Source organism: Schistocerca cancellata, chromosome 3, assembly GCF_023864275.1.
Source record: "Schistocerca cancellata isolate TAMUIC-IGC-003103 chromosome 3, iqSchCanc2.1, whole genome shotgun sequence".
In the NCBI taxonomy this organism is placed as follows: Eukaryota; Metazoa; Arthropoda; class Insecta; order Orthoptera; family Acrididae; genus Schistocerca; species Schistocerca cancellata.
Genome location: NC_064628.1, coordinates 358,320,576 through 358,343,076, shown reverse-complemented (window position 1 = coordinate 358,343,076; position 22,501 = coordinate 358,320,576). Strand labels below are relative to the sequence as shown.

Genomic DNA, 22,501 nt, shown 5'->3' with positions numbered 1-22,501 from the left:
TACCAAGAACGTTAGCAAGTACCAAGCAATCGGTATTCCAAAACAAACAGTGAGGAGTCGACTAAACTAAACTCCGTCGAACAGGGCGTACACGTGTTATGACCGACGATGTGCATAGGCGGTTAACAAATAAGGCTAAGGACTTCGTTGCTTTCTCTGTTGCGTTGGATGAAGCAACGTATCTTACAGATACAGCTCAGGTAGTGACATACAAATCAGGTGTTGGTAACGCTCTGCGTGTAACAGAGGGCGTTTTGGACTTAATACTTATGAATGGGACTACGACAGGTGTAGACTTCTGCTCGAATCTTTTGAGCAAGCGAGTGATGGTGTAGGTATGGATTGGAATCGGTTAATCCCATCGACAACGGCTGGAGCACGTGCAATGCGAAGCCACAGAAGACGACTCATAGCACTGATGCACAGACAGCTAGGACGCACAAAAGAGACGTTGCATGGAATTCACTGCATTCTTCATCGAGCGCCGCTTTGTGGAAAATTACTAGCGTCAGGAAAGTCACGAAATTTGATGTGCGTTCTTCAGACTAGCCGGCTGCGGTGGTCTAGCGGTTCTGGCGCTGCAGTCCGGAACCGCGGGACTGCTACGGTTGCAGGTTCGAAACCTGCCTCGGGCATGGGTGTGTGTGATGTCCTTAGGTTGGTTAGGTTTAAGTAGTTCTAAGTTCTAGGGGACTTATGACCTAAGATGTTGAGTCCCATAGTGCTCAGAGCCATTTGAGCCATTTTCTTCAGACTAGCTGAAGACACTATGCATCGCCAGTTTCGGCAGTTCTTTGAGGAAATAGCAGAGGTGTACGACGACATACCTTACTACACCGAAGTTTGCTGTCTCAGTCGAGGTAAGATATTTTTTGATGGCTACAGTTTGTTTCTTACATGAGAAGGGAAAGAGTGAACCGAAATTAGAAGACCCTTGCTGGATATCAAACTTTGCATTTCTCACGGAGATTACGGTTCAAATGAACTCCCTGAACGTCAGTTTGCACCGTGAAAATTGTTTACATTCTGACCTGTTGGAAAAAGTAAATGATTTTGAAAGAATGCTTGCTCTTTGAGAGAACCAACTACACGTTTCTCTATTCTTGGTTTGGTCCACGAACGTGCTACATTTCAAGAATACGTGTCAATAAATGTAAAACTTAAGGAGCAATTTCGAGCACGATTCGTAGATGGTACGAGTGTGCCTCCTATCATTCGTTGCTTTGCACGGCCGTTTTCAGCGTCAGTTGATGCTCCGATGTCCATGTTCGGATCTACTTGTGTGTGTGTGTGTGTGTGTGTGTGTGTGTGTGTGTGTAAGATATTTCTCATTAACGAAAACGAACTAATAAAGATTTCGATCGAGTACAGTTACGAAACTCTTCGCAAGTGCTTGCGTTTATCAATCTGCCGTCCTTTTGTGGCCGACATTAACTTTATACGCCGCGCGGGATTAGCCGAGCAGTCTAGGGCGCTGCAGTCATGGACTGTGCGGCTGGTCCCGGCGGAGGTTCGAGTCTCCCTCGGGCATGGGAGTGTGTGTTTGCCCTTAGGATAATTTAGGTTAAGTATTACGTAAGCTTAGGGACTGATGACCTTAGCAGTTAAGTCCCATAAGATTTCACACACATTTGGACTTTTCTTTAACTTTATAGTTTTTAATCACCAATGATAAACATATTACGGATTTCTTTCTTTTTCCTAATTTACTATTTACTAACTGTGCCTCATCCTGCTCCATGTTACATTGGCGAATGTCGTTACCTGAAAAAATTTGGTTGTTCAGGGTATACTTAAATGGTTAAAAATTATCCTTTAGTTATTGAGAGAAATGTTTGATACGCTTGCCATGAAGGGTATTTAGATATCTAACGTGACCGTAAATCCAATCCGGCATATTTTTGCACCATTTGTTTATATATTTTGTTTTAGAATCGTGACGTTTGCTGATAGGGCTATCGAATAATACGATACTTTCCGTTGACTGCATTGCACACAGTGAAAAGAGCACGGGAGTGCCCCAGGTACAATGTATCCCAGCTTGTGGGTAATGCGAAGCGGTGACATCTGTGCTGAGAGACAAACTAAATGAGTGGTAACGGTTCTGATTCCCTGTTTACACGTCTGGTAAGTGTGCAAACTGTGACCAGGAAGTTGCACATGTGCAGCAGTTACGCACGTGCGCAGAATTTCTGACCGGCCCTGGAATGAGCCCATCCCTCTAGTGTGGAATGTGAATTTTTCTGAAACGTCATGGTAGATCAAAAATGTATCGGATCTACACCCGCTGTTCGGGGGCAATGTTTCAATAAGTCGCTATTTATACAGTATATAAAAATCTACTAATGGTTTGAGTATCTTTAAACAACTTCTTGTGAAATATTACATGTTGTTGTTGTTGTTGTTGTTGTTGTTGTGGTCTTCAGTCCTGAGACTGGTTTGATGCAGCTCTCCATGCTACTCTATCCTGCGCAAACTTCATCTCCCAGTACCTACTGCAGCCTACATCCTTCTGAATCTGCTTAGTGTATTCATCTCTTGGTCTCCCTCTATGATTTTTACCCTCCTCCCTGCCCTCCAATACTAAATTGGTGATCCCTCGATGTCTCAGAACATGTCCTACAAACCGATCCCTTCTTCTAGTCAAGTTGTGCCACAAGCTCCTCTTCTCCCGAATTCTATTCAATACCTCCTCATTAGTTATGTGATCAACCCATCTAATCTTCAGCATTCTTCTCTAGCACCACATTTCGAAAGCTTCTATTCTCTTCTTGTCCAAGCTATTTATCGTCCACGTTTCACTTCCATACATTGTTACACTCCATACAAATACTTTCAGAAATGACTTCCTGACATTTAAATCTATACTCGATGATAACAAATTTTTCTTCTTCAGAAACGCTTTCCTTGCCATTGCCAGTCTACATTTTATATCCTCTCTACTTCGACCATCATCAGTTATTTTGCTCCCCAAATAGCAAAACTCCTTTACTACTTTAAGTGTCTCATTTCCTAATCTAGCATCACCCGATTTAATTCGACTACATTCCATTATCCTCGTTTTGCTTTTGTTGATGTTCATCTTATACCCTCCTTTCAAGACACTGTCCATTCCAGTAATATTACATATTACTGTTATTAACGGAAGTACGACCATATGGGAGTATACACTGACTTGCGAATTTCTTGGTAGGGAAGATGGAACCTGTTATCTTGGGTGGGAGTCATCAACAGAGAGAAGTAACTTCAGTTCACTGTACATAAATATTCATGTCTTACGTTTATCGGGTGAACCGCATCTTGCTACTGTCAATTTTCTCTGTATTTTTTTAATTTTATTTTGGACATCTAGTTCTATACGACGAAACTGAGGAGCTAATCTCCAATGTAATGGAACGTGTCAGTGCATGAAATTACAACATAGAAGTAATAGCAGATAAAATAAAATGTTTATGAACCCAAAAAGACAAGCCATCAGTTTATGCTACCGCAATCAACAATATAAAACAGCGATCAGCTTAACATTTCAACGAACTCCTCTACAGTGAAACGTGAGGCAACTCATTCTCGTGATATCTTATTGAAAATTGATGCAGCAGTATACTCACGTCGTTCTGCACAAGAGTTAAGAAAGGGCAGATTAGATTTCTGCCTGGTATTAACTGAGTGAAAGCTGCTAATTCTTGGGAATAAGCTGATATTGCTAACAAAAAACGAGAGTAAACTAAGTATATATTGAGAGGGCAATGTCAGAATACCTAGACTAGTGAACAGGGGTCGACAAGAGGTTCGTGAACTCACACCACCACTTTTTGCCCCCCTTCTAACAGCCGTGTACCGCAAGTCTCTAGAGGAACGGAAGGTTCCAAATGATTGGAAAAGAGCACAGGTAGTCCCAGTCTTCAAGAAGGGTCGTCGAGCAGATGCGCAAAACTATAGACCTATATCTCTGACGTCGATCTATTGTAGAATTTTAGAACATGTTTTTTGCTCGAGTATCATGTCGTTTTTGGAAACCCAGAATCTACTATGTAGGAATCAACATGGATTCCGGAAACAGCGATCGTGTGAGACCCAACTCGCTTTATTTGTTCATGAGACCCAGAAAATATTTGATACAGGCTCCCAGGTAGATGCCATTTTCCCTGACTTCCGGAAGGCGTTCGATACAGATCCGCACTGTCGCCTGATAAACAAAGTAAGAGCCTACGGAATATCAGACCAACTGTGTGGCTGGATTGAAGAGTTTTTAGCAAACAGAACACAGCATGTTGTTATCAATGGAGAGACGTCTACAGACGTTAAAGTAACCTCTGGCGTGTCACAGGGGAGTGTTATGGGACCATTGCTTTTCACAATATATATAAATGACCTAGTAGATAGTGTCGGAAGTTCCATGCGGCTTTTCGCGGATGATGCTGTAATATACAGAGAAGTTGCAGCATTAGAAAATTGTAGCGAAATGCAGGAAGATCTGCAGCGGATAGGCACTTGCTGCAGGGAGTGGCAACTGACCCTTAACATAGACAAATGTAATGTACTGCGAATACATAGAAAGAAGGATCCTTTATTGTATGATTGTATGATGGCGGAATAGACACTGGTAGCAGTTACTTCTGTAAAATATCTGGGAGTATGCGTACGAAACGATTTGAAGTGGAATGATCATATAAAATTAATTGTTGGTAAGGCGGGTGCCAGGTTGAAATTCATTGGGAGAGTCCGTAGAAAATGTAGTCCATCAACAAAGTAGGTGGCTTACAAAACACTCGTTCCACCTATACTTGAGTATTGCTCATCGGTGTGGGATCTGTACGAGGTCGGGTTGACAGAGGAGATAGAGAAGGTCCAAAAAAGAGCGCGTTTCGTCACAGGGTTATTTGGTAAGCGTGACAGCGTTACGCAGATGTTTAGCAAACTCAAGTTGGAGACTCTGCATCGCGGTGTAGCTTGCTGTCCAGGTTTCCAGAGGGTGCGTTTCTGGATGAGGTATCGAATATATTGCTTCCCCCTAGTTATACCTCCCGAGGAGATCACGAATGTAAAATTACAGAGATTAGAGCGCGCACGGAGGCTTTCCGGCAGTCGTTTTTCCCGCGAACCATACGCGACTGGAACAGGAAAGGGAGGTAATGACAGTGGCATGTAAAGTGCCCTCCGCCACACACCGTTGGGTGGCTTGCGGACTATGAATGTAGATGTAGAACCGCCCGTTTCTGAACCAAAAATATACATTGAGAATGGGAAGATTTACCCCAAAATATAAACCATACATCATAAAAGAATGAAATTAAGCAAAGTAGACCACTTTTCGTATCGAACTATTATTTATTTCAGATACCGTTCGAATAGTAAAAACGGCTGCGTTAAGTCTTTGAATAAGATTCTGAACTTGTGCTTTCACGACAGTTTACTATCTATCTGAACACCTAGAAATTTGAACTGTCCTATTTCACTAATCATCCGCCCATTCTGTGATATTACTTTGGATTTTGATGAATTGTGTGTTAGAAACTATAAAAACTGAGTCTTATTGTGATTTAGTGTTAGTTTATTTTCTACAGGCCATGAAATTGTGACTTGTTATTTCCACTATATTAGCGATTTCCGAATCGTTAAAAAACGTTTATTAGCAAAAACTTCAAAGATTCTATTTTTTTTCATTCAAAAAAACTCATTGTGTCAATACGCAACAAATCAGTAACGATAGAGACCGAAAAACATTTGACTCAGTACCACACAGACGCTTATTATTAAAAGTGCTATCGTATTCGTTATTAAAAGAAATTTTTAACTGTAGTGAGGCTTCCGTCGCTAGGGAGTACGCAGTATCTTATCTCGGACAAACATCTTTGACAGTTAATGTTAAGGGGGTGGCAGAAGTCTTGCAGTTGATGCTGCTAATGGAGTACTGTCTGAAGAGAAAGATCCACAACAAAGATTTATTTCAGCTCTCACAGAGGCATTTAAGCATTTACTCTAACCGCACTCCGTACCTGAATGGAATGGTAAGAAACCCTCATGTATGGTACAGTTGGGAAGTATCCTCTGCCACACATTCCACAGCGCTTTCCTCACTGTGAATGTAAATGCACCAGGTCATAATTTCTAGACGGATATATGTGTTATACATACATCAAAAAAGGTTTTGCATCACCTCGGTTCCGAGAGTTCCGGAACCTATACAGAAAATTAGAATAGAAATCAACATAAACATAATTTCCGCCTTTTTATTGTACATGAAAACCACACATTGCATGTTGTACTACCATACAGCGAGACCTTCAGATGTAGTGGCCCAGACTGCTGAACACACCGCTACCAGTAGCACGTCCTCTTGCATTGATGCATGCCTGTATTCGTCGTGGCATACTGTCCACAAGTTTATCAAGGCAGATTGTCCCACTCCTCAACGGCAATTCGGCATAGATCCCTCAGAGTGGTTGGTGGGTCACGTTGCGTGAGAAAATATATGCATGTAAACATACTAAAAATATTTAAATGGCAATATATTACGCCATTTCTAATTTGTTCTTTGCGTCTTTTCTTTCTAATTGCCAAATAACTTCGAAAACACTTTCTTCCTCTAGAGAGCTGACATTTATCCTGTTGAATATATTTTCTTTATAAAACCTTTTATCTATTTCTACATTATCTTGTATTGTAAAACCTAACTCATTTTTAGTTTTCCGGTATTTGGTCACTGTTGAGGGACCACACGAACAGGAAAAATACAATCTTGTTACCTTCGGAATGTCGTGAAAACTAACACACGATGAAACAGAGACTGAGATGAATTAAAAGCGAAACGTTCACCGCCATAACATGATGGAGAGTGGTCAGAATAGCTTGACCTTCGATGCTGCCAGACGACGTCAGTGTCAAAACTTTTTTCGTGCGAAACCTTGACGGCGACGTTCAGTTCCAACATCTTGACTGCCTTTGTGAATGTCGCCATTTCAGAAGCATTGTGGAATGTTTCGATGTTCCTTTCCGTAACGTACAGTCTGAATCGAAGCTTCCAATGCAAATTCACAACGTTGTATGTACGCCTAACAGCACATTTTGAAACTGGCGCAAGTAACGCAAATGTACCAAAACAAGCCTAGTGGAACGACAGAAACGAACAGCATCCATAAAGCTCTCAAAGAAGTCTTCCCTGAACGTAATAAAGTAAGCGAATTTCTTGATTCCTGTATGGCGTAAACTTCTTAATTTGAACATGAACGATAACACGATATTAGAAATAGAAATGTAACGAGCTAATCAAAAAATTATGGAATAAAATAATCGAGAAAATCGGCGACTTTATAGAAGGATTTACTTTTACACTAGGATGTGTTAACGACTTTCGCATTGCTATTTATGGCTAGACTGAGTGAAGAGAGTGTAAGGGCAGAAGTGCATTTTTGAATGCAGGGGAAGTGGGTCTTTAATTTATTATTTCTTGTCAGGTGAAGAATCTTCCTCACGATATATCCACATTTTTCTTTGAGGAGTCATTGTACAGCGTATGGTGTGGAATACTTAGTAGATTAGTCTTTCCCTGACATAGGCTTTCGGGAATAGAGGGAGAGAAATACGAATGTGTGTATCCCGCGCCACGTTCCATAACCTCTGTTATGATGCCTAAAATAAGGTACGAGACTTGTTGTCCTGTCCCTCTCGCATACACATTTCTAAATTTACCCAACATGTTTTCGCGTAATCGTCGATGGCTTTCTTCCAAAGAGTTTATCGCCTAGACCCTCGTATACAGCAGTTTTATTTTCCCGCAATTTTCCCAACAATTAAAGTTTTAATTCGCCCTTTCTACTATTGATTTCCCGTAATAGTTCGATTTAATATTATAATACTATCTCAGAGCTAGATCATAAATGTAAGGACTATGGTATGAAGATTAGCATCTCCATAAGGAAAGTAATGGCAGTGGGAAAGAAATATAAACGGATTGAGTGCCAAATAGGAGGAACAAAGTTAGCACAGGTGGACGGTTTCAAGTACTTAGGGTGCATATTCTCACAGGATGGCAACATAGTGAAAGAACTGGAACCGAGGTGTAGCAAAGCTAATGCAGTGAGCGCTCAGCTACGATCTACTCTCTTCTGCAAGAAGGAAGTCAGTACCAAGACTAAGCTATCTGTGCACCGTTCAATCTTTCGACCAACTTCGTTGTATGGGAGCGAAAGCTGGGTGGATTCAGGTTACCTTATCAACAAGGTTGAGGTTACGGATATGAAAGTAGCTAAAATGATTGCAGGTACTAGTAGATGGGAACAATGGCAGGAGGGTGTCCACAATGAGGAAATCAAAGAAAAACTGGGAATGAAATCTATAGATTTACCAGTCAGGACGAACAGGCTTAGATGGTGGGGTCATGTTACACGCGTGGGAGAAGCAAGGTTACCCAAGAGACTCATGGGTTCAGCAGTAGAGGGTAGGAGGAGTCGGGTTAGACCGAGGAGAAGGTACCTGGATTCGGTTAAGAATGATTTTGAAGTAATAGGCTTAACATCAGAAGAGGCACCAATGTTAGCACTGAATAGGGGATCATGGAGGAATTTTATAAGGGGGCTATACTCCAGACTGAACGCTGAAAGGCATAATCAGTCTTAAATGATGATGATGATGATGATGATGATACTATCTCTATATGTTCCCTCAATGTGCCAGGGTCCAGAAGTTTACTACGAAGTTAAATACGCCATTTGATCAATAGTACTCTGACATGGCTGTGTAGTTCGCCTGCTTAGATGGGTGGTAACGTGCTTGCCTCCCGTGCAGTGGGCCCGGGTTCGATATTTTCTCCGTTCGTAGACTGGATGTTGTGTTCTCATTTCTTCATCACGAGCACGCAGGTCGCCCAATGTGGCGTCGACTGGTGTAAGACCTGCACTCGGCGGCCTAAGTTTCCCGCATACGGCCTCCCGGCCAACAATGACATACGCTCATTTCATTTCACCGCTGTGTAAAGCGGGATTGACCATTACATATATCACCAGAGGCGAACCGACCAGCGTCAAAGTCGGTGGGGGTATTGTGATTTTAGTAGACAAGCAGTAATAGCTGAGTGGATCAGTTATGAGAGACTGACTTCGAACGTGGCCAAGTCACTGACTGTGCTCTGACTAACAGTTCCATCAGGGACATTCCAACCCAAATCAACTGTTGATGATGTGATTGTGAAGTGGAAATGCGAAGGAACAACCACAACTAGACCAATATCAGGCAGACATGCAGTGTCGGACAGGGACCGTTGAGCGTGACGTGAAATCAGTCACTCGTTAGTTCCAAAGTGGCACGAGCAGTCCAGCTAGCACAATGATAGTTTCAAAAGGAATGGGATATAATGGTCGAGCAGCTCTTTATAAGCCACGCGTTTCTGATTCCTGCAGTCAATTCTGACTCTTGGGATGGCGTAATAAGCGACGCCACATGACAGTGTATGACCGGAAACAAATGATTTGAAACCTATGGCAATTCCATGGCAGGCTTTGCGTTTGACGAATACCTGGAAATCGTTCCCTACCAGCATCTGTAGTGCCAACAGTGAAGTATGGAGGAGCTGATATTACGTTATTTGGGTTGTTAGGATGTGTTCCCCATTACTGCGCATACGAAAAAGCTAAATGCGGAAGGATATCAATATTTTAGAGCACTGTGTACGGGATACAACAGAGGAACAGTTTGGAGATGACTGTATCAGTATGACGATTTACTCTTCTGCCATAAACCATCATCTGTGAGGCAATGGTACTTGTTCAGTAGCCTTTCTGGAATTGACTGGCCTTAGCAGAGCCCCGACCTGAACCTCAAGAAACACCTATGGGATGAGTTCGACCGCTGGCTTCGTTCCAGATCCCAGAATCACACGTCACTGCCTTATCTGATTTCACCTCTGGGAGAACAATGAGCTGTCATTCTTCCGCAGACATTCACACCCGTCATTGAGTGTGTCCCTAGCAGAGTTCAAGCTGCCATAAAGGCGGAGGGGACACACTATATTAGTGTCCACTATTAGGTGTCTGGACACTTTTGATTAGACAGTGTATAGGCCAATCAATAGCTTCCTCTTTCTTGAGAACAGGAACAATTCCGTGTTCCAACAGGAGCCAACTTCTCATTCGCCGGTGACCACCCATAATGGTACATAATACAGGAACCAATAGACAACAAAGGTTACGCTCTCCCTCCACTGCAGCAACCTATTAAAATAAAGATCCCTTTCCTTCTTCCTTATGTGACCAATTAAATGAACGATCACCAGAAAACTTATGTCGAATTTCATGTTTCCTTCCAAAACACAACAGAACACTTATTACCCTAGTACCACGCACACTTCGCTCGTGTGGGCTATAGGAAATATGTCTAATGAATGTTGTTGGGTTTGTACAAAACGGTACGTTTATGTGGCCAAAATAAAAAATTCTCAAAATATATCCCTGCGCAACCGGACATCAGGCCGGCCTTTGTGGCAGAACGGTTCTAAGCGCTTCAGTCTGGAACCGCGCGACCGCTACGGTCGCAGGTTCGAATCCTGCCTCGGGCATGGATGTGTGTGATGTCCATAGGTTGGTTAGGTTTAAGTAGTTCTAAGTTCTAGTGGACTGATGACCTCAGATGTTAAGTCCCATAATGCTCAGAGCCATTTGAACTGGACATCAGCATTTCGTGCAACACGAGATGTTGCCTCATGTTGGGCAACACCACTGGAAAATAAGTGCAGCAACACAGTTCCAGGCCAGAAAAGTTAACTGTCCACGGTAGTACGGCAGAAAATAGACGAAAGCAAGCGGATGAAAGTGGGTGCGCGGCTGTTATACTTTTTTAATCCTCATTTCTAAAAAAAGTAAGGGAAAAATAACGCAGAATTTTAAACTGAGGTTAGATACATGTCATTTTCAGAATGTCTGAACACGTTTTTGAATTTTTGTACATGACATTAAATGAAAGGATGCAAAGACTTATCTAATATGAGGCACTGTATACGCCTTAAATCGATTAGCTGTAACGACGATTTTGGCTACCAGTGATTTACACAGAGGTTTGAAGTTTCGGTGAAAGTGCATCGTTCATCGATATACGTATTCTTGCCAGAAATTTGTAACGGCTGCGTAAAAGAACGAAAATAATTTATGTAGGTTTTAAATAACTTTGAAGTACTACTATTTTACGAAAAAGTCTTTAGTACTGTGTTTAGTATCCTGAAATACTGAACATATTCAACTAATAGCTATAGCACCATTGCACGTCTTTTATAATTAGCTGAAGCTGCAGTGTCATAAGCTTTCCCGTGTTTCTCACGTGACTATTTTTGCATTGCGCAGTGGGGTCATTGAAGTTTCTAGTAACGCGACAGGCTTCGTGACAGAGTAAGCATGTGCATATAAGTCAACGCTGATCTATTCCAAATGTAATGAGTAGACGCAGAAAACTATTCACGCTGAGGATGAAGCATCTACATAGCTGTAATATTTTGATTCCAAATCTTGAGCGCATACAGTAATAGTAGCAAGATACCTTGGTGCAAAGGGTGGGACGGGAGCATTTACAAAGCCAGAAACGCGTACGGCTCAGTCACCTGCAGTATCGTCCAGCCCACGTGCGCAACTCCAACATTTACAATGTCTGGCCACGACGTTCAGATCATGGTTTTACTTCAGACTCCGTACGTTTTTAGCAGTCCATTACGGGAACGTAATGTGCCAACAGTAAGGCGTACTACTTAGGCAATATCGAGAGAACCTCAAGAGAAGTTCTACGCGTCAAACATGAACCCGTGCGTTGCTACTGAGCACGAGATGGGAGCTGTTAGGCGGTTAGCGCTCGAGTTCCGTAATCGGTGGCTCGATGGACCGCGTCTTCCTGAACTTAGTTTTCAAACGTATATTTTTTCCACTACTGGTCATGTTTTATATATGATGTAATGAAAAAATACATGTATTTGCACGAAATTTTCTTGCATTTCCGATGGTATTTGTTTACTGATTCTAATTGCTGCAACAACTATTATACTTGTAATTATGAACAAGTAAACGACCGAATGCATCAATTTTTTTCTGAAAACGCCGAAAACAGCAAAACAACATTGGAAATCTAACAAAAGTTCATTCAAATGTACGTGTATTTTCATTATACCAGCTTTCAAATGTCATATATATAAATTGTGACCAATGCTAAAGAAAGATACATCTAAAAAACAAAAATATAGGCGGGGCTCGATCCAGCGATCCACCGATTGCGGAACTTTAACGCTGACCACATGACTGCTGCAATCTCATGCTCGGAGTCGCAAAACACCAATTTTTATTCGAGGCGTAAGACTTCTCGTGCTATTTTCTCGAAATCGCCTAACAAGGGAACCTCCCCATCGCACCCCCCTCAGATTTTGTTGTAAGTTGGCACAGTGGATAGGCCTTGAAAAACTGAACACAGATCAATCGAGAAAACAGGAAGAAGTTGTGTAGAACTACGAGAAAAATAAGCAAAATATACAAACTGAGTAGTCCATGCACATGATATGAAACATCAAGGATAATGTCAACCAAGGAGCGCCGTGGTCCCGTGGTTACCGTTAGCAGCTGCGGAATGAGAGGTCCTCGGTTCAAGTCTTCCCTAGAGTGAAAAGTTTACTTTCTTTATTTTCGCAAAGTTATGATCTGTCCGTTCGTTCATTGACGTCTCTGTTCACTGTAATAAGTTCAGTATCTGTGTTTTGCGACCGCGAGCTATATTAGCTAGATTCATATTGCCCACGGAATACATCTCACGTATTTAATGCACTCTCGTCGAAAGTAGCGAACAGTCAACTGCCAGCCAGGGAGCCTCGTTAGCAGAAATACTCTTTCTTCCGTGCGCTGTAGTCGACTGACGTGCGTTTCGATGTTTGTTTAGGTGTAGCGTCCCCATACTACGGCGCAGTTACCTCGCATCGGACGGACGGACAGACAGATAATTGTCTGAAAATAAAAAAATCAAACTTTCCACTCGAGGGAAGAGTTGAACCAAGGACCTCTCGTTCCGCAGCTGCTCATGCTAACCACGGGACCACGGCGCTCCTGAGCTCATGCTATCCTTGATGTTGCCTATCTCGCGAATGGATTACTCAGTTTGTATATTTTGCTTATTTTTTCCACAGTTTCACACAACTTCTTCCTGTTTTCTCGATTGATCTGTGTTCAGTTTTTCAAGGTCTATCCACTGTGCCAACTTATAACTAAATCTGAGGGGGGTGCGATGGGGAGGTTCCCTTGTAAGTAGTACGCCTGTCTACTTGCACATTATGTTGTCCTAACGGACTACTGAAAGTGCGAAGTTCGACGTCCGTCCGTGATGAGAACGTCGTGGCTTCCCCTTGTTAGACAATCACCTGTTCTTGCAATAATGTGGCCGGGCCATCAACACATAATTAATTCGGGTATTGCTACAACGAAAACTATCTCAAAATTTAGCCCGTGCAACTAAAATAAGACCTACTGGTATTGCCGCCGCCCCCCTCCCTGCATTATTATTAGGTTGTAACTTAAATGTGCATAGGACGCGTCGAAATATTTGTCTGAGATTTGTCCATTATATAACAGGTTTTCTGAATTTATCTTGCAATTTTAGTTTTTATGACTAAGTGCGAGCGAACGTAGAGCTTGGACTGCACTATAGACATCTGTCAGCACAATCTTCATTTGACATTCAGATTCATTTGTCAGGCCAACGCTCAACTAAATTATCACCTACAAGCAATTTTTGTATTGTGGAGATCCACAGATGTAGAACTACACCATGATAATTGCACAACTTAAAAAAAAAAAAGATCGAACTAGTTTCGCGGTTGAACATTTTTATCACAACGGGACAAAGAATGTTCAGTCTTTTACTGGTTATCGTTTGAAGTAAATAATGAAATAAACACGCATTCCTGAAGATATGACCAATATCGAGAAACTAGTTGGATCATAAATAAATGTTTGGTGGTGGTGGTCATTGGTTTGTGGCTCGCGCACAACTACGTAGTTACAAGCGCTCGTACAACGTCCCAATCTGTACACAGTGCGCTTTCGCCTCTTTCCCGAATGATGATAAAGTGATGGGGACACCACAAACATCCAGTCCCAGGGCGGAGAAAATCCACGACCTGGACGGTAGTCGAACACGGGATCCCGTGAGATTTGTCATACAGCTGAAACTGTCTTTTTCATCATGATACGACCTTCCAGCATTACCTACACCTCGGGCTACGTAGCTACAGATTAGTCAGTGACGATAACTAAGTTTGCAGCGGAGTGGGGCAAGGGGGATATTTACATCACATTCTAGTCATCAAAATGCTCGCCAAAAATTTCTTTCTGAACGTGACTTGCAGTTTTAGATTAGATTAATACTTGTTCCATAGATCATGAATACGACACTTCGTAATGATGTGGAACGTGTTATTTGCAAGGTAAAGTGAGTTAAATTTGGTGCCATGCTATAGTTCAATTAATTATCACAGATCTGTGACTCATTCATATTCGTCACCGTCCAGTAGTTCAGTCTTTCACCGTAGACACGATTTCGATGCTGGGAAGAGGGGGAACTATTTTGGAAACGCGCGTTTAGACACGAACACCGCCTATTTCTTGTACTACCATCTCTATCCAGCTCAAGCTAAAGTGTTCTCCTAATGAGCATGAGTGTCGTTGAAGTCTAGCAGTTATCGAGTGCACGCGCACGCCAGGGCCAAGCGAACTACCGCGCCCAGCGCTGTCAAACAACGCGTCGTGGCTTGGCGCGTCGGACTGACCTTGATGTCTGTGGCGGTGACCCAGTCCTGCAGCACCGGGCTGTTGTCGAAGTCGGCGGCGCTCGGCCGGCCTTCGAGCGTGCTGAAGGCGATGCGCGACGCCCCCAGGCCGCCGCCGCCCCCGGCGCCGCCTCCGCCGCCCCCGGGCAGGCCGTCGCCGAAGCGGTGCGCGTCGGTGCACAGGGCCTCCTGCTCGTTGGCGCGCGTGATGGTCGCCCGGTTGGGCCGGCCGTACACCTTGCGGCACTGGCCCGAGTAGAACTGGAAGGGCTGCCACGTCTTGCCGTAGTCGACGCTCTTGTAGATGGCCAGCGAGTCGGGCTTGGCGGCTCGCGGGCAGAACTGCAGGCTCACGTACGTGATCTCGTACTTCTTGCCCAGCGAGAGCGTCAGCGTGACGTTGTCACCCGCGGAGCCGGCCGGCGGGTGCGACGGCTCGGAGCGCCAGCAGGTGACGTTGTTGGGGTTGTTGAGGTCGGTGAGGTAGGCGGCCGGGTGGCGGAGGCGCGCCTTGGCCTGGTCGCACACGCGGCACGCGCCGTCCGCGTCGCAGTAGCGCACCGGCGCCGACACGCCGCAAGTGCTCGACGCGTGCACCGGCGCGCCGAACGCCGCGTTCACGAAGTCGGGGATGCAGCGGCGCGGCCGGTGCTCGTCATAGCAGGGGTCCTGGGGCGCACCCTGCTGCGCCGCGAACAGGTCCAGGTAGGAGTCGTGGTGCACCGCCGCTGCCGCCCAGGACGACAGCAGCAGGTGCGGGAGTAGCAGCAGCAGCGGCGGCGGCGAGCGCATCGCGAGGACAAGACAGGACAGAACAGCAGGTAGGCGACAGACGGCGTGGCGCGCGCGAGCAGTCGTCCGCGCGGCGACCAGTGCCTTACTGAGGGCGAGACGTCGGCTGTCCCTCGGTACCCACTCGCCGCGGCATCACGACGGCGACTGGGGCGGCGCGCGCAGGCGGGGAGCCGGCGCCCCAGCCCGGCCGCGGCCCGCCAATGGCGCGCTGCGCTGCCCCCCCACCGCGCCCCGCCGCCCGCCAATAGCGGCGTTCGGCGCGCGCCCGCGACACTCCGCACGGAATTCGCAGGTGAGGCGAGGCGCAGCGGAAGCGTCTTGCGCCTGCGGATTGCCGAACCCACCGGCCGCCTGGCTGGCGGACTGCTCTCCGGTCGGGTCCGCCAAGATTTCGTACGTGATACTATGGGCAGGGCCGGTTTTAGGCCCAAGCGGCTGCTTCGGGTGCCGAACTGAGAGGATCATCAGAGGCGCCCAAGTGTAAGACTTATTCAGAATTTTTGTAGTCCTGTCTTCCTCAGTCGCGTATAATGTTACGGTATATTGATAATTTTTATTTATGGACCGTCTGACAGCAACCGAATAAGACACAATTTTAGTGCCATATGCGTTTCGCCTTTATTTTCTGCAAGGCATCATCAGTGGCCTGGAATATGTACATATGTTAGCTATTTAATTTACATTTTGGTCACTGTGCCTATAGGTTATAAACAGTTCTGGTGGTTGGTATTTCATATTAAGTAGTAATGTTTTGAACTGCACTTACTTACTTCAATAATTACATTCGTAAGTTTGGCGATAACATTCGATCTTTGGAAAAAACATTTGACATTCCGCAACAGAAACCAAAACATTGCACTGAAACAAGCGTTCAGTTCATAGTGCTGTGGAATGTGGAAAAAAAAACCGAAAATTGGCATTAAGAAGAACACCAAAAATGCAACAGGAGCGTAATATGTAAGAAATTGTCCACGCAACCTGTAAGTACAGTTCAAAACATTACTACTTAATAGGAAATACCAACCACCAGAACTGTTTATAACCGATAGGCACAGTGACAAAAATGCAAATTAAATAGCTAACGTATGTACATATTCCAGGCCACAGATGATGTCTTGCAGAAAATAAAGGCGAAACGCGTATGGCATTAAAATTGTGTTTTATTCAGTTGCTGTCAGACGATCCATAAGTAAAAATTATCAATATACCGTATTATTCAGAATGTTTCGTAATTAGGAGCGAAAACTGACAGGGGAGTCGAAAAACTTCTTTCCACGAATCAGTACGGACATAGAAAGCATTGCTCGTGCAAAACACAGCTTGCCCTTTTCTCGCACGATGTTCTGTCAACCGTGACTGAAGACCAACAGGCAAATTCCATACTCCTAGATTTCCCGAAAGCGTGCCCCATTGCAGTCTGTTAACGAAAGTTCGAATGCACCTAATAGATTCTCAGATATGTGAGTGGGCAGAAGACTTCTTAAGTAATAGCAGCCGGCACGGTGTCCTGGATGGCGAGTGTTCATCCGAGTCGCCGGCAGTGCTCCAACATGTTCTCAACATACGTAAACGATCTGGCGGGTAGGGCGAGCAGCAATCTGCGACTGTTTGCTGATGATGCTGTAGTGTACGCCAAGCTGTCGTGGTTGAGTGACTATAGAAAGACACAGGATGCTTTAGACAAAATATTTGTTTGGTGTGAGAAAATGCCAGCTTCCCCTAAATGTAAAACAATGTAAGTTAAGTCCACGACTCGTGGTGTAGTGGCTAGCGTTGCTACCTCTGGATCGCGGGGTCCCGGGTTCGATTCCCGGCCGGATTGGGGATTTTCTCTCCCCAGGGACTGGGTGTTTGAGTTGTCCTCATAATTCCATCATCATTCGTAATAGTGGATAGATTGGACTCTGTACAGATTTGGAATTTGTACTGGCGCTGATGATCACGAAGTTGAGCGCCCCACAAACCACACATCAACATCATCAATGAAAGGTAACGGAGATGAGTAGCAAAGACTGTCCGGGAATATTCGAATATAGCGTTAGTGGTATGATACTTGGCACAATTGCGTCAATTAAATATCTGTGTGTAACGTTGCCAAGCGATGTCAAACGGAACGCGTACGTAAGGTAGGTAGTAGGAAAGACAATTGGTCGACTTCGATTTATTGGGAGAATTGTATGAAAGTGTAGCCCATATATAAAGGTTCAAAATGGTTCAAATGGCTCTGAGCACTATGGGACTTAACATCTGAGGTCATCACTCCCCAGAACTTAGAATTGCTTAAACCTACCTAGCCTAAGGACATCACACACATCCATGCCCGAGGCAGGATTCGAACCTGCAACCGTAGCAGTCGCACGGTTCCGGACTGAAGCGCCTAGGACCGCTCTGCCACGCCGGCCGGCAATTATAAAGGAGACTGCGTATACAGTGTGTTCGGGAATTACCGTTACAAACTTCTAAGACTTGCATGCCGGAGTGAGTGCATAATATTTTGATTAGGAACCCATGTCAGGAAACGTAATTCAGTGAAGCTACGGAGCGCCGAAGTTAGAGGCCCGTCATCTCTATATGTACGTATGTACAAGGTGCTTCTATCATCACGATACAGACTTTCAAGGATGTTGAAGAAGGATAAATATACCAATTTGAGGTAAGGGTCTTTGTACCGGAAACGATTGTGTCGAAAATCGTTCTGATACCTCTGACAGTAGAATACATGTACTGGTACTGTTGTTGCTAACATTGTAGGGTAGGCAGCTTTCAGGGGTGGTAGTATGGACCAAAACAAGGAAAAAATGTCCGGTAAACAAGGGCTCTAAAGTGCATACCTGAGGAGATACGTGCACTTGTTTATCTTCGCTACTGTGAAACATATCTTCTGCATTGAACAAGTGTTCGTAGCTCTTAAGATATGCATTATAGAGCCCATGTTTGCTATACATCTTTTCTTGTTTTGGTCCATAACACTACTTCTGAAAATTGTTCCTCCTGTAGCCGTAGCACCAACAGTACCAATACGTGTATTCTACTGTTACAGATATCAGAACGGTTTTCGCTTAGAAATTTCCAGTACAGAGACCCTTACCTCAAACTGACACATTTATTCTCCTCCATCATCGTAGACTGTCTGTAGAATCATCATGGACTCACCTTGCCGGGAGCTGTGACCGAGCGGTTCTAGGCGCTTCAGTCCGGAACCGCGCTGCTGCTACGGTCGCAGATTCGAATCCTGCCTCGGGCATGGATGTGTCTGATGTCCTTAGGCTAATTAGGTTTAAGTAGTTCTAAGTCTAGGGGACTGATGACCTCAGATGTTAAGTCCCATAGTGCTTAGAGGCATTTGTACCATTTTTGACTCACCTTGTATATACATACGCCACTCTGTAGCGTCGTTGGGTGACGTTTTCGGACATCGGTTCCTATTGAAAATATTAAGTATTCACTCCGCTCTACAAGTCCTGGAAGTATGTAAAGGGAATTTCGGACCACCTTGTAGAACAATAGCTCTATCCATACCATAGAACCACTCGAGTGTTTGCGATCCCATCAAGTCGGATGAAAGTAACAGTTCAAAAGAATTCAGAGCCATATTGCTAGATTTGTTACCATCAGGTTCGATCAGTAAGCGAGTGTTTCTGTGAAGCTTGGTGAACTCAGATGGGAATCCAGGGTGAATAGACGAACTTCTTTCCACGAAAGACCATTGACAAAATTTAGAGAACCGGCATTTCGCAGCTCGCTGCTGAACGATTCTACTGCCGCCAACTTAGATTTCGCGTAAGGTCCGCGAAGACAAGGTAAGAGAAATTAGAGGTGGTTCGAAGTCGTGCAGACAGTTGCTTTTGCCTTTACGAGTAGAACAGGAAAGGGATTGACTAGTAATGGTACAAGGGAACCTCCCCTATGAATAACTAAAAGCACGAGGAATACAACTAACGGCAGAGGTAAGGGGTAGCGGGGAGGGGAACGCCAACTACGTCGCCTGTGCGGAAAAATGTTCTGAATTACCCCTGAGTGTGGGGACGCGTCAGTCTTCAACAAACCCAGCGTAAAATACAGTCAACGGTGGTGTAGTATCCAGCATCTTCCTTGATAACCCAACACAAACTTCTCAAAAAGTACGTTCGCTGCACACTTAACGGAAGGGAACAGCAAAATATTCCACAGTGCATTTCAAATGACCGCTTTTACTGAAGCTGCTGTAATATCTCTTTATATTCGATGAATTATTCTGATACAATTCTACCCTTGAATGACGTTTACTAATTTTCTATCTTCATACTCGCAGAATGCATGCTCAAAGTAGTTTCATACAATAGCTATGCCATGAGCGCATAATTATTCTTTGTAGTACTCTCTCTGGTGGTTGTTAGAAAAAAAAGCTTCCGAGATTGTCTTCGTGCCGATTAGCCTGAGCATTGTTTGAAGAATTGTAATCTGAATATTGAGATTTATGACAAAAGATAACTAATACGAAATTGTACGATTAAAAGGGTAATATATATATATATATATATATATATATATATATATATATATATATATTGCTCCTTCATACGAAAAGTGTGTAACAATTTACATTATTTGACATTTGAGAATTAATCATATTCATCGATATATTGCGTAGTTGTTCATCAGAAGGGAACTGCCGAAAGACCGGATACGAACCTGCATTTAATAATCCAAGAGCTCCATCACTTCTTCGGAAGGTTAAACTTCATCAAAGCCAAATATCCGCTTGATCTGAGGTTTCCCGATTGATTATACCATGCTCCCAAAAATACGAGGCATTTTATTTGTACAGATTAGCAGACTGCCGCAAAGCACGAGCCTGCAGAGAAGAAGAATCATCGCCTGATTTCATTCTAACAAGTAAAATTTCTGAATCATTTTCAGTGACTGAGTTATGACTGTGTTTCCTATTATGAATGATTGATTGCTCGAACGAATTGAGAACTACATAACTACATAATTACATAGATAGGAGGAAAAATTACAGTGGCGCCAGTGTGACAGGACTCTCTTGGATTGTTATATAATATATGTATTTTTTGTTTCATGTAAACCAACGAGAACGAAAGGTAACTAATCTGAAGAGAGATTCGGTGCCCATAGTAAAAGATTGCTGGTACGAAGGAACGATTTCAACTATTGGAGAAGACCTATACTGCAGAACAAGGCCAGATAATTCCAATTTTTACATTTTGTAGTGAAAATAGTTTGAAATTAATTTAGAAAGAACTTTTTTGCAGATAGTAGTCAGGTTGTAGAACTGTATATTGTGTGAGTTTCGTATCTGGACATTGAACTTTATACCATCTGTGAAGTAATTTGAAAGTTAAGTGTGTCTACGACAGTAAATGTGAAATTGTATTTAGTGACTAGAACCTGATATTGACAGTTATTTAATGGTATTGACTAGAGCGGCATTTAAAATGTCATTGAATCAGCTACGAGACGTGCAACAGCCTTCAGCTGTTGGCGCAGAAGCAGAGGCCACGGATAGCAATTCTGAGACTGTTGTGGCTAGCGGTAGCAAAATAAATAATCCCGCTGGTTCAGAAAACATTCATACAACATCTGATCAGACTGTTGTTGACCCATTAGTTGTTATTATGCAACAGTTGTCTCTATTAGCCGAAAATGTGTCAAACCTTGCGAAGGCTCAAGCAGAAATTAAACGAGATTTTGCAGAAGCCCAAGCGGAAGTAAAACGAGACTTATCCATTATACAGTCTGAAGTAAAACGAGACTTGTCCGTTGTACAGCGAGATTTTGCAGAAGGCCAAGCGGAGGTAAAACGAGACTTATCAGCCATACAAAATGAACTCCAAAACCAATTAGCCAAAAATCAAACAGAATTACAAAATCAGTAAAGAGCAACCTTTACCGAATTAGATCAGAGATTAAATACCCAGACACAGGAAATAAAAGAACAGGCAGAAAGGACCGAACAGAATCTTATTGCTCAAATTGAGCAGGTCCACCAACAATGCCAAGAAAACAATAGTAAATTAAAAGCGGAACTAACCGAATATGTATCCGTCAAAATTGACACGATACAAAAACAAGTAGAACTGTTTCCTCAAGTAATACAAGCTCAAGAGGACATACAGTGTTCCGTAGCTATACCAGAAATTATAGAATCCCAGGATAATCTAAAGAAGCAATTTGACGAAGTGAAGGAAAAACAGACGACAGTGGAACATAGAATGAATATACTTGCGGGAAAGTTTTCAGAAATGACATTAGAGCGGTAAAATTTTTCTTCGGAAACGATAGAAGAAACTGTGAAAGTAGCTTTACAGTCAATTTCAGAGAGTTCCGAAGAGAATTTTTTCAACAAAGGGTTAAAGGAAGTTCGTGAACAACTTGGCGAAGAATTCTCGCGTTGGAAAGAAAATATCGAAAGATCACTAAATCTCTCGCAGGAGGATTTAGAAACAGCGAGAAGTAGGAAACAAAATTCTCAATCTGCGCGTGACATTCCGTCCACGTCAAGATCCGATGTAGACAGAACTGGAACGTCACAAGTTAGATTCGATGTAACGGATAGCCACAGGGAAGAGTACGAACAGGATGATTTTTGGACTCGTAGTACCGTTGAGGAAAAGATGATTAAACAGAGACAATTTCAGATCTTTAACCCTGACAAAAGGAATGTTCATCCTGTAGTCTTTATTCGAAGTTCCAGAGGTCTGTTTCCACGATCTTGGACAGAATGGCAAAAGATTAGTTTTGTATCTGGATATATACAAGGATCAGGAGCATTGTGGGCATCCGAAGAAACATCTTCTTTTAAATGTTATAAAGAATTTGAGCAGGCTTTTCTAGCAAAATATTGGTCTGCTGGAATACAAGAAAGACTTAGGCAGGAAGTATTATATGCTGAGCCTGTCTCACTTTCTAGAGGATCTCTAAAGAGAT

General features: G+C 43.5%; 1 protein-coding gene across 1 annotated transcript in view; it reads right to left on the bottom strand.

Moving 5' to 3' along the window:
- Positions 1–15,700, bottom strand: part of LOC126176308 (netrin-1-like) — a 121,005-nt gene extending 105,305 nt beyond the window's left edge. Inside the window, exon 1 of the mRNA XM_049923458.1 lies at positions 14,777–15,700. Within this exon, the coding sequence (XP_049779415.1) occupies positions 14,777–15,568 (792 nt within the window). The 5' untranslated portion in view covers positions 15,569–15,700. The remainder of the gene's footprint in view (positions 1–14,776) is intronic.
- Positions 15,701–22,501: the final 6,801 nt, after the last annotated feature.